The following is a 16,754-nucleotide window of genomic DNA, read 5'->3' on the forward strand; positions in this document are numbered from 1 at the left end:
TGAAGGAGTTCAAGTACCTCGGGGTCTTGTTCACGAGTGAGGGGACGATGGAGCATGAGATTGGCTGGAGAATTGGTGGCAGGGGCGGTATTGCATTCGCTGTACACTACTGTTGTGATGAAAAGGAAGCTGACCCAAAAGGCAAAGCTCTCGATCTACTGGTCAGTCTTCGTTCCTACTTTTGCCTATGGTCATGATCGAAAGAATTAGATCGTGGGTACAAGCGGCCAAAATGGGCTTGCTCAGGAGGGTGGCTGGTGTCTCCCTTAGAGATAGGGTGAGACGTTCGGTCATCCGTGGGAGGCTCGTCAGTAGAGTCGCTGCTCCTTCACGTTGAAAGGAGCCAACTGAGGTGGTTCGGGCATCTGGTAAGGATGCCTCCTGGGCGCTTCCCAAGGGAGGTGTTCCAGGCACATCCATCTGGGAGGAGACCCTAGGGAAGACCCAGGACTAGGTGGAGAGATTATATCTCAACACTGGCCTGGGAACGTCTCTGGATCCCCCAGTCAGATGTGGTTAATGTGGCACGGGAAAGGGAAGTCTGAGGTCCCCTGCTGGAGCTGTTGCCCCCGCGACCCGAACCCGGAAAAGCGGTTGAAGATGAGTGAGTGAGTTAGTGTGACTGAATTCTATAGAGTTATGGGGTAAAAACAACAAGAATGGTGACAAAGTTCAGTTTCATTTTGTACAGGGGTCAAAAGTTAGAGTTGCTCCAATTTTGTTCAAAGGTGATGCAGATTATTGGTTCAGTTAATAGGGTTTCAAAAAGGAATAGTTTGCACCATGTATCATGCTTGGTTATCATGTTACGGGGTAACACATGTCACATGTCATAGAATTCAATGGACATCAATATTATTTGACCTTTACTTTAGAGACCAAGCATTCAACACAGTCAAAACTATTCCATTTATTAATCCAAGTAGCTCAATCAACAATTTGCACCATTTTTTTTACTAAAATTGGAGCAATTTTAACTTTTGACCCCTGTACAAACTGAAACTGACCTTTGTCACCATTCTTAAGGTTTTTACCCCATAACTCCATAACATTCAGGCCCGTGGTCAAGTGGTCAGTGCAGCTGCTTTCAAAAGAAAGTCTTCTTTTTAAGATAGCTCGTGTCCATTCTCCAAGTAATATGGCATTGCGTCAGGAAGGGCATCTGCTGTAAAACATGTGCCAAATCAACATGCAGATCAGCTGTAGTGACACCAAGCATAAAGACAAAAGCTGAAAGAACTTAATAGGTTTCCAAGCCCACAATATAATTCTGAAAGCAGTCGTCTTTTAATCTACTTTGTCAAATGTCACGGTTGGCCAAAACAAAAGGGACTTCAGCCAATGTGGCCCACGAGCCCCAAATTAAACAGCCCTGGTGATACATTCACTGGAAGAAGAAAAAAAAAAAATACCAGATCCTAAAATGAAATTACGAATTTAAGAGTCAGTATTGCACCATTCAAAAAAAAAAAAAAAAAAAAAAAAAATTAGATTTTTTTTTTTAAATCAAAGTTTAATCTCGCAATCAAATTAGACAGAAACACAAACATGTTTCATGGCGTCAAATCATCAGAATCATCTTTTCTTGTGAAGTTTGCAACAAGACGACACATTTAAGTAAACTTTCTACATTTTATTTCATTTTTTTAAACCAGTCGAAAATGGAGCCTGCCGTCAGCTGACGTTAACTCACCACACTCGGACTCCGAGTTCGTTTCCTGTTTTTTACCCATTTTCCGCCTGAGCGGCCACGTTCTTTGCTTTAAAAAGAAAAAAACCTATAGACACTTTAAATTATCTTTAAAAAAACTTTGCCTAAAACATCCAGACTAAAAACCAAATAGCTCAAGTCGACTGGACGAGCTACTACTTAAATCTTTTCTTCCTGGCACTTGTTGCCAATGACGACACACGCGAGCGCACCTGTAGATGGATGTGTCCGCGCACCTGCTTTGCGTCAAAGATTGTCTGTTGATAAGATGGTTCACTCGAGCTCGACAGCTGCTGGAAATTCGTTACTTCTACTGGAGTGGAGTTCGACACTTATTTCGTGGTGGTGGCAAAAAATGTAATAAATCAATAAATCTTCATTTCGGATGGTGGAAAAACGAAGTAGTTCGACTTGGGCAGCTTCAGTCTGAAAACTTTACTCTTGAAGCATGCATAGGTGCAGTAATTATCTTGTATACATAAAATATCATGTTAGATCACATAACCAAGATTCTAACTTGTTCCTTTATTTTCTGTGCACAGTATAATTATGGCAAGCAGATTATTTGCCACTGTTTCCACACAAGAAATTTCTTTGTCGTCAAGAAAATGGGTAAAATAATAACTTGTGTGAACAACTTATCTTGTAAGAACACTGTGCTCAAACTCCTCTTATGCTGAAATTGTTCCCACAAGATATTTTATCTTCTGCACACAAAACAATAATGTGTGAGAACAGATTCATTGGAATGCAATATTTACTTGTGGCCCTATTGTATTCACATATGGGATAACTTTTTTGTGTGCACAAAAGTTGTGGGAACTAGTATCTTTGGAAAACTATACTGGTTCCCACACATTATCTCTAGATCTACATAAGACAAGTGTTATGTTCCCAAAAAAGATGCCCTGTCCCCAAAAATGATTTTGTGCAAACAAGATAAATGATTTTATGAGAACAGGTCAAATTGTGGAAACATAGGTGGGAACACAGTATTTCCACATGGCAATAGGAATCACATTCCCCCAGATGAGTCCCACTTCTGGCCTTGAGTTATTTTGTGTGCACAATAGTATTAACTTGTTACAACAGTGTATAAACACTATTGCTTGCTTCAATAAGTAAGAATTTTATCCCCACCAAAAGATACAAACTAGTTCCCACAGGACAATTATACTGTATCCACAAAATGTTCTCGTTCATTATTTTGGATGGGAACATATTGCTTAGTTGTAGGAATGGCTACAGTGTTCATGAACAAGAATGGGAATTGCTAAAATTTTAATTGATATTAAACTTTGATAAAAGGAACTGATAGGGTCATACAATTCTGATTTATTGAAAAATCTGGATCTGGTTCCAATCACGTTTCCAAGCTAATTGCTAATTATCTTGTGTAAGCAAAGCAATAACCTGTGGAAACAAGTTACTGTTTCTTGTGCAGGAAAACTACACATAATTGTTCCCACACAACACGTCCTTCAATACATTATACATACTTGATCATCTTGTGTACACTAAAGTTAAACAACTTAAAGGAACAAGTCTTGGGTTGAAAAACATTTTTATTTATGCCCACGAGTAATTCTATCCACACAAAATAACCTGTTCCTAACAGTTACTTTGTGTGTGGTAAATTACCCGAAACAAGACTCTTGCGTTCAAACAATACACTAACTTGTTGCCATTGAATATATACTTCATGCATAAAATAAAATGAGAAGAAGTCATTTATAAATGCGATACCACGTTTTCCCACCAGTAAATGTTGTTAATGCCACACAAGTAGCTCTATATCATGAATGGGCAATTATGAGTAGAGGCCATGAAGGTCCAATAATATGCAGGTTTTTGTTCTGATCATTGATCAGCTGGCTGGAAAGCCAGTTACAGTTAATCAACAAGTGCCGCTTTGTGTTTAGAGATTCCGAACATACCCAATATTTGCAGGTTGTTGGCACTTCGTTTTATCATTCTTATCTAGATGCAAGATTTTAAGAACCTTTGTGTCAGATTCATTTGTCATGCACAGAGTGACTGTCAGGTGCCCATCTTCCTTTTCCCTGTACTTGTTCTCTTTGCAAACTCCAACTGACCCCTGCTGGTTTAGTTACTGTGCATCCACAAAGTATTCACAGTGCTTCACTTTTTACTTTTTACACAATTTATGTTACAGCTTTATTCCAAAATCGATTAAATTAATTTTTCCCTCAAACGTCTACACACAATAAGGTCATTCCATGTGAAATCAACCAGTTTGTACGAGTACATTATGAGTTAATGGCTATAATGGTTTTCCCAATTTCTACTGATGCAACCAGGGTGTTGCTCAATATTCATGAAGTGAGCTCATCCCAAAGTGACAAGATCCACCCAAAATAACTTACATTTCTGATGAATGTTGTGAAATATCTGTGATTAATTAACTTGTGTTGTGAAATAAAATATCATACCAAGATATATTGTTGTGTTGTGAATCTCACAGCTTTGATACTGCACAGACTGCAAAATATAAGGTTAATAAGTTGTTGAAATATTAACTAGTAATTTCACCATGCGTAATAAGTGTGTTACTCTGATGTGCAACACAATGCTACCAGAAGGAATCTCAAAAACACCACATTTGCAATACCATCTTTAGCTGTATACGAATACATGGTAAAATATGTATTTGAATAGCAATTACCTCCATTGTTATCTGGGGTGTCAAAAAACGCCATATTTTAAGGCTTTTTGAAAATTAGCACAATTCTAGCAACCATAAATTTTCAATAAAAAAACTTTATATATAACCTAATAGCCAGTGTTGCCACAGTTACTTTGAAAAAGTAATCCAATTACTGATTACTCCTGGAAAAACTACTTAGTTACTTTACTGATTACTCAATTGTAAAAGTAACCAAGTTAGATTACTAGTTACTTTTTTAGCTACTTTCCCCAGCTGCCGACAACAAACCCATGTCAACATGACAATGATACCTGTTTTGCCAAAACTCACTTTATAGTCACCCTTTCTTGACTTCAATGAAAACAAATACTTGTTTTAAAAAAGTAAAAAAGACCTCTTCTTGACCTCATATTTAACTGTTGTCAGCACTGTAACAGTAAAACTTGCAATTTCAAACCTACATTGTTTATAAATGTAACTATTAAATTCTAACATTCTTCTAACATTTAAATTCTCTAAACATTTTACTTGTCGAAATTATTATTTTAAGCAGTATTAGTAGTTGTAGTACAAAACGGCTTCAAAACTGGACCTTTAATCTAGGGGTGTGTGAGGGGGGCACATCCTTGCCCCACGCCCCCATTCCATCTGGATTCGCCCCTGCTTTGGCGTTTGAGCACAAAGAATGGATAACATTTATTTATGCAGAAAACAGGACCAGATTTACAGGTAAGAAAGTTTTATTGCGTTTTCACATCATGTGGTCCTCAGAAAGAGAGTTTAGGTGCATTTGAGTGGAAAACAGTGTTAGTTGTTGACGCGTCGCGGAGGATCAGCTGTTTTAACGTGCAGATACGGAGCGGCTCAGCTCAGAATTCTAAATAAAGGAGGGAAAAAAAGTATAAAAATGTCTTTGTAAAGCTCAGTGCAGGTGTGCTGATCACCGCGCTTTAAGAGGTGAGGACGAGTCGAGCAGCTGCAAAAAACCGTGGATGAAAAGCTCACAGCTCACTTAAAGTGGGCCGTTCAGTCGAACCCCGACCTCCTGCCCACAGACCAAGTTTAATGCTGCTATCGACCCACAATGAAAAATAATAGTAACGCACAGTGACATGGAGAAGTAACTTTAATCTGATTACTGATTTGGAAAGATTAACGCGTTAGATTACTCGTTACTAAAAAAGTGGTCAGATTACCGGCATCACTGCTAATAGCAATGCTCAATCATATCAGAAGTCATAGTAAAACAAATTAGATTGCCATAGCACATTTATTTCCTTCATTTTGGCACTATCAGAAATATGACAGACAAGTCAAATTATGGGATTGCTACCATTTGAGGCCTTTATAGGTGGCAGATCATACCAGATAAACCACAACTGACTCAATTTTCCACCTCTACAAAAAGCTAACCTAGGATACCAGTTTCAATGCTGTGACATTAGCAGAAGTCTAGTTATTGCTGTCCAAAGTTGGCAAAAACAGTTTTTGCAAAATGTGAAAAATTCACAAAAAATTCTCTGGGCTATAACTTCAAAAGTTTTCAAGATATAGACCTAATATTGGTATTTCACCATAACTTTGCAATAGGAACAACATATTAAATTTGCAGACCAGGGCTGAGAGGTGACCTGGGAGCCTCTGGTTTACTTGAGTTGGAATGACCCAATACCCCATAAGGACAATGTGAAAAAGGTTTTTTTTTTTTTTTTTTTGGAGCTTTTTACAAATTTCTTGGAAAAAAAAAGAAAAAAAGAAAGAAAAAAGAAATAAGTCTTTGCGATGAAGCTCAAAAATTAAGCTCAGGTTCATCGTGTTTCCACTGTCACCCTTGCGATGTTTCTACAGCTTAATTGGAGTCCACCTGGAGTAAATTCAGTCGATTGGACATGATTTAGAAAAGCACACACCTGTCCACATTTAAGGTCCCACAGTTGACAGTGCATGTCAGAGCACAAACCAAGCATGAAGTCAAAGGAATTGTGTGTAGACATCTGAAGCAGAATTGTCTCAAGGCACAAATCTGGGGAAGGGTACAGAAACATTTCTGCTGCTTTGAAGGCCCCAATGAGCACAGTGGCCTCCATCATCCATAAATGGAAGAAGTTTGGATCCACCAGGATGAGAATAGCCTTAGTCAGGGATGCGACCGAGAACCTGATAGGCGTTCTGTCAGAGTTGTAATTGCTGCCAAATGTGCATCAACAAATTACTGAGCAAAGGATGTACGCGTGCTTTCTTAGTTTCACTCACATATCTTCAACCGCTTACTCCAATTGAGGGTTGCGGGGGGCTAGAGCCTATCCCAGCAGTCATGCAGCGTGAGACGGGGTACACCCTGGACAGGACGCCAGTCTGTTGCAGGGCCACATATAGACAAACAAACACATTCACACCCGCATGCACACCTACGGACAATTTATAGTTTCCAATCCACCTAACCTGCATGTCTTTGGATGTAGGAGTAACCCGGCGAGAACCCACGCAAACACGGTGAGACCACGCAAACTCAACACAGAAAGGCCACAAGTAGGCATCGAACCCATGACCTTCTTGCTGTGAGGCAACAGTGCTAACCCCTAAGCCACTGTGCTGCTGCTTTCTTAGTTTTATATTTTTAATAAATTTGTAAAAATTTTAAGAAAACATTTCATGTTGTCATTATGGGGTGTTGTGAGTGCACTGTATGACATGATGCAAGTCCAGCTTGTAGACACAAAAACCATGTTTCACAGAGTGTAGTAGAGGTCTAATGGCCAGTAAAATTGTGAGACTCCTGTTTATTCCGTGTGCACTGTGGTCAAATCTTCTGAAAACACTTTAAATTTCCTGTACTAAGTACTGATATAAAAAGAACAATGAAAGATCAATTTGTGAGCTTATTCATTCCACATTACTTTAAAAACACATACAATGTTAAAAAAAAAAAAAAAACATAATACCATCATCAGAACAAACCACCATTGTTTTGTCCCTACACAATCCATCAGGAATTACACTTTGCATCTGCGTACTTCTTGGCACAGCACTGAAAATTACTTGACAGAAGACAAAAAGCAAAAACAACTTGATATGGAGTCAGAAATATAAAGTATTACACAGTAAACATGTTTAATTACAAAGTCATGTAATTTTCCTTATACATCACTTCCAGTTTAAAAATATGTTAAGGCCTGCGCCCTCGACTGTAAGGGAAATGAAATGACAACTCTGGAGTGGCAAAGTTGACCTACAAAAACAAATAAAACAAAACAATTTCAAGTACAAAAACAGCACCAAATAGAACGATTAGAACAAAGGTGCACTTCCAATGCTCTGCATGATTGACTGATGTGGTCGATGCAAAGGCCTCATGGGTGTTAAGAGTTTCCCACCGTACTCATCCCACAGTCAATTCCTGATTCCACGCAGGCCTCCATTCGAGCCAGCCTGCTCTGCTCCAACGCGATGGCCTCGGCCGAGTGCTTGCATTTTTCCGAGCCACACTGACAAGTGAAGTACTTGCTTTTTATGTCCCAAAAGCGATCTCCGTAGTCAAACCTAATGACAAAGACGAGCAGAGTTAAACTTCTATGTAGGAACCTCAAAGTACAATAATGCACATTTAGGGCTGCCATGCCTAGTCACGACTACGTCGACTATTAAAGCAGTTGACAACTAATTTAGTAGTTGACGAGTCATTTGCTTTGAACCTTGAACCAATGAAGCAGTGGTTTGATCCGCTGCTTTGTTGGATCTTTGCTTCACTCCTCTTCAGAAATGGCAACTCCGCTTCTTATTCTCTCTCAAAGCCATTAAAATATGTCAATCGTGAGTCACTTTTGTGCAGATTAAAGTGACTAACTGGGATTCCTGTCTTGTTGTGAAAAAGAAACGAGAATCGTCCTCTGTTCTGTTGCTCAAAACGCTGCGCCGCTGAGTCAAGTCAGAAAGACAGCGTCCACTCGGAATTTTCAAAGTGAATCGCCGTTTAAATCAAATGACATCTCTTTCCAAACACTGTAATACAAACAAACTGTAAATCGATCAAAATGTTTTTTTCCTTCCAAAATGAGAGTCCTGGCTGATGTGCAGCAGCCCAAGACTGTATGGCTGCAGAACTGCAGACTCCAACAGCCAGCTGAGCTCAGCTCAGAAGTATGGGGAGACATCCATGACGTTAATGTCTGACAGGAAATGTTTTGACAAAAACTACAGATTTTTTTTCTGTGTCCAGAGATCAAGGATCCACCATGTAGAGTTTATGTCCAGAGTTAAGGATCCAGTGACTAATTTCATATTTATTTACTTTAAATCAATAAAATGTTGTTGACCTAGAAAACCTGTAAAGCCTACTTGACTTGTAACACACAGAAAATTCAGAGGAGGTATCGATAAGGGAACTGATAAGGAATCAGATTGATTAGTGGAATCAGTAATGGTATCAATATCCATAAAATGCGATAAGCTGCAATTTACATATGATCCGACTAATCGCAAAAATAATCGCTGACTAGTCAACTATCAAAATAGTCGTTTGTGGCAGCTCTACACATGCTGTCCACAAATATTTAAAATATTATTAGACCAGCGATGATGAGAAAGTCAGGAGTGATTGAGTTTAGCATGAAAATATAGAATCAGCTGAGAACAGAGGATGTAGAGGAGGGGAAAAGAGGCTTTCAGAGTGTGATGATAAACATTCTCACCCGAGCTCTTGTCCACTGAGGATGTCTCTGGAGCTGAAGAAGGCAATGCGGGGAAATCTCAGGTCCTGGTGCAGCATGAACACGCGCACTGGGATCAGGTTGGGATCACAGAGGTGGTTAATGAAGCGGCTGATGTTGCCATAGTACCGTGCATCAATGCAGTACACCTCCCCGTCCTTCACAGAAAGCACAAGAGAAAAGATGGCTACAAGACTTCTTAATGACTGTATACATCTCATCTCAATAACTCTGACTCATTAAGATAAAGGAATAAAAATACTCAAGTCTCTAGTGAATTCAAGTTGCTATTGTATCTAGAACATGCCCACTTCTTATAATTCACAGCTATGTTCTGATGTATGATTTAGTCCTGGCAGTTAGGGAGTTATTAGAGGGGTAGATGTGTAGATTTGTCTAAAGGCATGAAATTTGACATAGCTGTAGGCCGGTCATGCTAAATTCATTATTGGAGGGCATCAGAGTCCATGATTTTTGGAGCCACCATATTGGACAAATCCATGATGACCGCCAGAAGACATTTGATTTTCTTATAACTTCACAACCAAAAGTCACAGGATCATGACTGAGGGTTCTCAAAGCGGAAAAACCCAAGTTATTTTATCCAAACGATTAAGCCTCATTGGATTTCTATAATGTGGCCACTCAAATGACTGCTAACTAGGCACACTCCAAAAATAAATTTAGTATTTTCTACTCTCTATCTGAGCCAAAAGACATTCTTGTAAACATATCTGTGCAATACCCACCTAATGGCTCCCTAAAATCGATTTAATTTGAATAACATATGTTTTCAACCTTCTCAACCTTTCAATCAGTGTACTTAGATGCATTTATGTCAAAACAGAGTACAGATTTGTATTCTCTGAGGTCAAAAATCTATTCAAAAAAGAACCCTCAATCATGATCCTATGATTCTTGGTTGTGAAGTTATGAGAAAATCAAATGGCGATCTTGGATTTGTCTAATATGGTGGCTCCAATAATTACAGAATCGGGTGCCGTCCAAAAATGAATTTAGCATGACGTGGCCCTATATCTGTGCCAAATGCCACACTTTTGGACAAATCTGCAAAATAATATTCTTTAGGGCCTAAACTAGATTACATTCAGCGGATTTCTTAGCAAACTGTTGCATAAATGTGAACTGTTAGCTTAAAATTTGGAGAATATTGTGTAGATCAGCTGTTGTGAAGGCACTGCATGTGCAAGTTCCGTTAAACTAATTGCTCATTATACTACTGGTTTATAATCAGTCAAACAGTGAACAGGACAAAATTCTCTCATTTTCCCATTAGAAACTTTTGTCCTTTTCACAAAACAGAATTTTTTAAATTAATTAATTTTAAAAGAGAGTTTCACCTTGTTGTCCAAGTCAAACAAATAGGAATCGTCTTCTCTAACGTCTGCCTCAGCGTCAGAGATCAGCTCCCCCACATACCTGTTTAAAAACAGTTATGCTTAAGTTTTCAACTCTAAATTTTCATTTTAAAGTAACTTTTATTTATTTTTGCTCAGTGAAGCAAGCCTTCTTACTCGCAGATGAAGCTTCCCTGTGGAATGTCCTGCAAAGCTCGCACCCCCCAGCCCATCTTCTCTGTCCTGTAGAGCTGAAGACGAACTCTAAGCAAAGACAATGTAAAAACAGGCCACGCTGACACTCATCTCTTAGAAAAGAAATGAAATACATTTAACAAAAAAAAAAAAACCCAAAAAAAAACAAACAAACTGTAGTACTGTTAATACTGTGACAACTCCACCTTTATTTTATTTTAAAATCAAGCTGTATTGCTGACACCATTTCCCCTTAAAGCCTAAAAATATACCCTATTTTAATTCTATTCCCTAATATCTTCATGTTGCATGAAACCAAAACCTACACAACTGTGCACCTTAAAGACAAATTAACATCCAGCATTAGATTGTTAAATTCCTTACTTGATGCCAGCCTGCACCACCCTGTTCTTGCATGTTCTGTGACAGGAACACACCATGTTACATTCAAATATAAGTGGAGGTTCAATTTTGTTGAACTCCTGCAGCAAACGTTGGTCCTGGAACAGAAATTGCAAAATAAATAGACCATTAATTTCAGACCTGAATTAATCCGTTATATGGAATTTTGAACCTCACAGAGCTGGCAGGGTAACATCTATCTTGACTACAAAATGTGCATCACTTTATTAAATCAAGAGTTTAGACTGTGATGATCAGTGATGTGAGTGACCCTGGGAAAAAAATGTGTTTTTTTTTTTTGTTTGTTTTTTTCATGACGTTGGGGCTGCAGCAACGAGTTTTTTTTTTTTTTGAAGGTGGGGGTATTACATTCAAGAGGAGCAGAAATTTTATCCCTATTGAAAATTGACCTGATTTATGACTCCCCCACTGTGCTTGCTGTCCGAGCAAATTCTGCCACATTAAATGGAATCCAAGCAACCAATGCAGTAAAGGTGACAAAGGTACATGCCTGAGCATATTTAAATGAAAGGTCATTCTGTCATTGTACTGTACATACAATGAAATTTGTCCTCTGCATTTAATCCATCCTAGTTACTTAGACACAATACTAACACACCAGTGGGCAGGCACAGTCCAGCGCCCGGGGACTAATTCAGATGCCTTTGTTGGGGCAGGACCCTAAATGAGCATGTATGGGATATTTTTATGACATATATCTTTGATTATATTTTTTTATAGAATAATGATTATGTGCCTTGAAAATCATTTCCATACCTTGTCATACCAGCAGCGAATGCTGAGCTGCCCGCGAGGCAGTTACTGGATGAGCAGTCGTCAGTGCAGCTGCAGTGCTAGAAGAAAGACATTTTTAAGAAAGCATATGATGATACAACATCTGAGCCCCCCTAACAGAGACCGACTTGCACTTTACCTGTAAATGTGTAATGTTGCGGTCTATGTTCATTGCTGAAGTTTCACAGTTTTCTGAAATGTATTTGTAGTCTGAAGGACAGCCTTCATCATCCACTGCATTCACACATGGAATGGGCACATTTTCGTAGCCCTGTGCAATATCACTGGATCAGAAAAAGGAAATACAGAGGTCAAAAAACAGCAGGAAATAAGAAAACATGTCCGGTAAATCTATTGAAGAGGCCAACAGGTCTGTTAATACATGTAAGATATCAGACTGGAATTATTTTCCTTCATACAAATCTTCATATGATGTACTACCACTTTGTGAAGTTTCACTGAAATCTATCAATCTGTTTTCAGGGATTAAAATAATAATAAAAACAAAAAGTATAAATAATCTGACTGAATTTTTTTAGAACCAAATCATAAGCTGTTCACCATCTACCTTTTTATAGAAACCCTTTTGCGATCACCTCCTAAAATTTAAGGTAAACAAGGTGGAGACAGCTAAGAAAACAATTACAATCAACAGAAATCTTTTAAAATACAAAAGATTAAATACAAACTGAATTTCTTTTTCTTGGTATATAAGAAAGGGGTTGGTTGATTGATTGATTGGTCAAAAAAGGATGAACAGAAATTCAAAACAAAGTTAAGATTTTCTCTTCATACTTTCCACCCCTGAGAAAATTCTTTGAAAATGAGGTAGCAAATGGTGCATTTTGAGTGCAATTTTGATGACTAGAACAAAAAGTCCATATTTATTTTACATAATTTCACAAAGTGAGGGTCGTGGTAGCAGAATTTTTTTTAGTCATTCCCATTACAACACAGAAGTCATAACATAGAAGTCAAGCCACAACGAGGACACAATTGGGCAGCGTAGTCTCGTTTGAGGGCGGGCGCTAAAGGGGTAAAATATAACACATATGATGTAATTTCTCTACTTCCAGGGACAGAAACAGGGTAATTTTTCTGAGTTTTTGGGCAAATTACATGCAAACAAAGTGAAAATGCAAAGAAAAAGTGACGACGCTGTGGAAAGTGGACATGTGTTGCGGTTTGTTTATGACCCGGAGCTCAAACGTGTCAAGGCAGTTTGCAGGCGACAGAACGTAGCTACTCTGGTTAGCTGTATAGGTTAACACTTACTGACACGACCTCTCCCATTTGCCTGGTCTTCCCTTCTCCACTGGAAACTGAAAAAAAAAACCCCTGCACTTTTCACAACTGCTTCGGTGATTGCAGCTGAAAACAAAATAGTACACCATTTTTCCATGTGAAGTTATGTTGCATATATATTGTGCAATGGGAGCAGATGTCAGTCAAATCCCGCGATATCACACAGGGTTCAAGCAAGACTGCACTGCCCTATTATGCAAAAATTTGAAATTGCACAGCTATGCATGGTAAACTGACTTAACAATATTCAATTAAACTTATTTGAAATGATATTCAATAATATAATAAGTTTGTCACTCATAGCTGCGTAGATTCAAGACGAGGTTCTAGATGATATGAGCTAAAATAAATCAGTTTTAAAACTGCGTCAGTGCTGTTTCATCATGTATCAGAGAAAATGAAACAGCTTAGATTGAACTAAAACATTACTGAGCCAATAGGACATCTGAACCACTTGGGTCAGAATTATCTGTTTCATTGTCATTTTAATTTGTTTCCAGGTTGCCCACAGTAAATTCAGGTGGCATTAAGCGAGTGGGTGACCGGCTTTTTAAGCACAGTCAACACACGAAAATGACATGATCAGTCTTTCAGCAAAAACCCAGAATCAATGAGAAAAAATGTGGGAACTAATACTTTTTAAGAATCTATTTTTACAAACAACTGACCATCAATAGACTTCTTTGTTGCGAGAAACATCGCTGGAAGTTGTTGCGTTGACTGCGCAGACTTTTGGCAAACTTTGTGTTTCATGGTTTTGTATGGTCACGGAGGTGCTGTTTCCACATCAAGAGCCACAACTTATGGCAATTTAAGTTAAATACGATGCAAATGTCATATTTCATTATTTTTTTATATTTCACGCCACTTGATGTTACGCATAGGTCCTAAATAATGAGAGAGAGCTGTGTGTGTGTGCGTTTCTGTTCACTCCAACATCAAGCAGAGACGAGTGAGGAAGAATGTGCCCAATTAGAGAATCGGGTTCATTTATCTTAAAACAGTTGATCAGAAAACACTTCTGCTGCTGCAGGAACATCACTGAAATACATAGATTTTTCACCAGATTTCATTCTAAATGCAGCTGAAAATAACTTCAGGTCGGGCAAGTGAGGGATGTGAAGCACGAGTCCGACAGCACCGTTAACTCGCCAATGTCGAGCGGACAAGCGTTACTGTAGAGCCCTGTAATATATGGCCTTTTGGCAGCCCAATTGATGGAAATCCGTCGTAGCGACAGAGACCTTTAATCCCTGCATTCTGTACAAATGTAAATATTACAGGACACATCAATTTTGCACCAGAGTCCAATTATGCCCCCTCAAAGACAATGGACAAACAGGATGGACAGGGTGCTTCCTTTATACCTCCTAAACACTTGTTTTAAGGGTAGAAAAAAAAAACTTGACATATGTCTATTAAAGAGGAATGACATCTACCTGCAAATGATCCTTTCTGTCCGAATCATGCGATTTGTTATTCCTCTTCGCAGCTTCCTGTTAATTTGAAGCGCAACCCAAACCGGAGAATCGACCCGTGCGAGGCTGAGGGGTGTGTCTCCTTCTTTGTTGATGATATCAATATCTGCACCTCTGGACAGGAACAACCTGGAGAAGGAAGCAACAGAGAAATTAATGTGACAGCCACCCCAAATGCACGTTTTAGTCACTGCATGTTAGTACAACAACACAGGCAATTTACGATCTAAATTGCTGAAAGCCAGACGAAGGATACTGGCTGAGGAAATAATGACCGTGCTGGTGCAAAAAAAAAAAAAAAAAAAAAAAATGGATATAAGAAAGTGCTCTTACCAAAAAAATATCTCTCCATTTTATTTCATAAGCACATTTACAATAATTCAGTGCAGCAGCTCCAAGGCCAATCAGAGGACAGAAAACCTGGCTGCTGGTTGTAAGACTCACGTAACACATTCCAAGAAGCCTTCTCTGGCAGCGATGTGGAGCGGCGTATCTCCATGAATATTCATTGAAGCTAGGGAACAGCCCGCGTTCAAAACCAGCTCCGCTATGTCCACGCTTCCTGCATACGCTGCCCAGTGGAGGCACACGTTCAGCTCCTGGACAGAAAAGTGGGCGGAACATTTCGTTTCCAACAGCAGCATCATAAATAGAAGGAAAACCAAGGTGTATTCAGCCATGAGCAGCGCAAGTCAACAGCGAAGCAAACCCACATCAACAGAACCCCAACTCTACACTGACAACCAAGAAGGTCTGGTATGAGAGAGCATGTGCCGTTTCTGCACACTGCCGCATCCACCTCAGTGTGAGCCCAGGGTCCTGATTAACAGCCACCCAAGCAAACAACTGGTGCATCCTCACCTCTTCAGCTGCTCTAATCATGCCCAGACAAATGCACCACATGGCCAAAAAGTTGTAGCTGACAGTCTGCCACGACATAAGTAGTATGCCTCATCTGAGTCTCTGTACGTATCTTCTCATTTGACACAAAGTCATACCATCAGCACCCAAGGATCCTCTGAAGACACGTCAGACCAAAGCTTTCCATACACTGGGTGCCGGTTATTGTCAAATTCTGACATCCACACAGTATAAAAGGAAATACAGGGACCCTGAAGACTTGGAGCTTGGTTTTCCTGAAACGATATCAGCTTCACCAAACACCTCTATCCACCAATCTTACAGCTCCCCAAGCTCCTCAGACATCTCTCAACCTCATAGGCCAAGCTCAAGGAAGGAAGGAAGGGGGGGAGAGAGAGAGAGAGAGAGAGAGACAGACAGACAGACAGTTTATTAATTCAGAAGGATATTATGTGGTGGTCTGTTACTCCCATTCACACAGATAAAACCCACATATTAAAATGCATATAAAATAACAATAAATAATCAAGTAAAAAAGCAGAAGGCGTTAAGGACTACATGGGACATTTACGGAATTTACGGCTCACATCTCCTGCTCCTGTCTGAAGTGGCTGCATTATACAGCCTGATAGCGCAAGGGACAAACGAGTTCTTCAGTCTCCCAGTGGAGCACCTCACTGAGAGGAATCTGTTGCTCACTGTGCTTCTCTGGTGAGAGAAGACCGAGTTCAGTGGGGTGGTTCTGATTGGACAGGATCGCCCTGATCTTGGAGAGCATCCTGTGCTCCACCACCTTCTCCACAGAGTCCAGACCCAGTCCAACCACAGAGCCTGCCTTCTTAATGAGCCATTTCAGCCGGAGAATGTCTTTTTTCTTAGAACTGCCCCCCCAACACACAACACCATAAAAAAGGGACACTGGACACAATGGACTGATAAACCATGTACAGAAGGTTCGGACTGACACTACTAAAAGAAGCCAGCCTTCTAGGAAAGTACATCCTGCTCTGCCCCTTCTTGTACACAGCGTCCATGTCGGCTGTCCAGCTCAGCCTGTTGTCCAGCTGCAGCCGCAGTGACATGAGCATCACTGCGGCAATACAAGAGGTGATTGAGAAGTTTTAAACCTAAGCCAGAAGGGAGTGGTACTCCATATTTTCCATTCTGAGAAACCAACATTTCTCAACACTGCACACATTAACTCAAAAGGTCACATATTCACATGATGACTTAGTGGTTAGCACTGATGCCTCAAGGCAAAAAGGCCATGAGATT

General features: G+C 39.6%; 1 protein-coding gene and 1 long non-coding RNA gene across 2 annotated transcripts in view; one reads left to right on the top strand and one right to left on the bottom strand.

The window, feature by feature from the left end:
• Window positions 1–16,406, top strand: LOC117501380. The gene is made up of 3 exons (XR_004558026.1): window positions 1–13; window positions 5,997–6,005; window positions 16,164–16,406. It is a non-coding gene; the product is annotated as an uncharacterized LOC117501380 (long non-coding RNA).
• Window positions 7,354–16,754, bottom strand: part of LOC117501373 (histone-lysine N-methyltransferase EHMT2-like) — a 24,981-nt gene continuing 15,580 nt past the window's right edge. Inside the window, 10 exon segments of the mRNA XM_034160235.1 lie at window positions 7,354–7,919; window positions 9,068–9,243; window positions 10,447–10,525; window positions 10,621–10,707; window positions 11,023–11,138; window positions 11,818–11,852; window positions 11,855–11,894; window positions 11,975–12,119; window positions 14,580–14,747; window positions 15,063–15,217. Of these exon segments, the coding sequence (XP_034016126.1) occupies window positions 7,739–7,919; window positions 9,068–9,243; window positions 10,447–10,525; window positions 10,621–10,707; window positions 11,023–11,138; window positions 11,818–11,852; window positions 11,855–11,894; window positions 11,975–12,119; window positions 14,580–14,747; window positions 15,063–15,217 (1,182 nt within the window). The 3' untranslated portion in view covers window positions 7,354–7,738.

The sequence above is a fragment of the Thalassophryne amazonica genome, chromosome 20 (assembly GCF_902500255.1).
Source record: "Thalassophryne amazonica chromosome 20, fThaAma1.1, whole genome shotgun sequence".
Classification (NCBI taxonomy): domain Eukaryota; kingdom Metazoa; phylum Chordata; class Actinopteri; order Batrachoidiformes; family Batrachoididae; genus Thalassophryne; species Thalassophryne amazonica.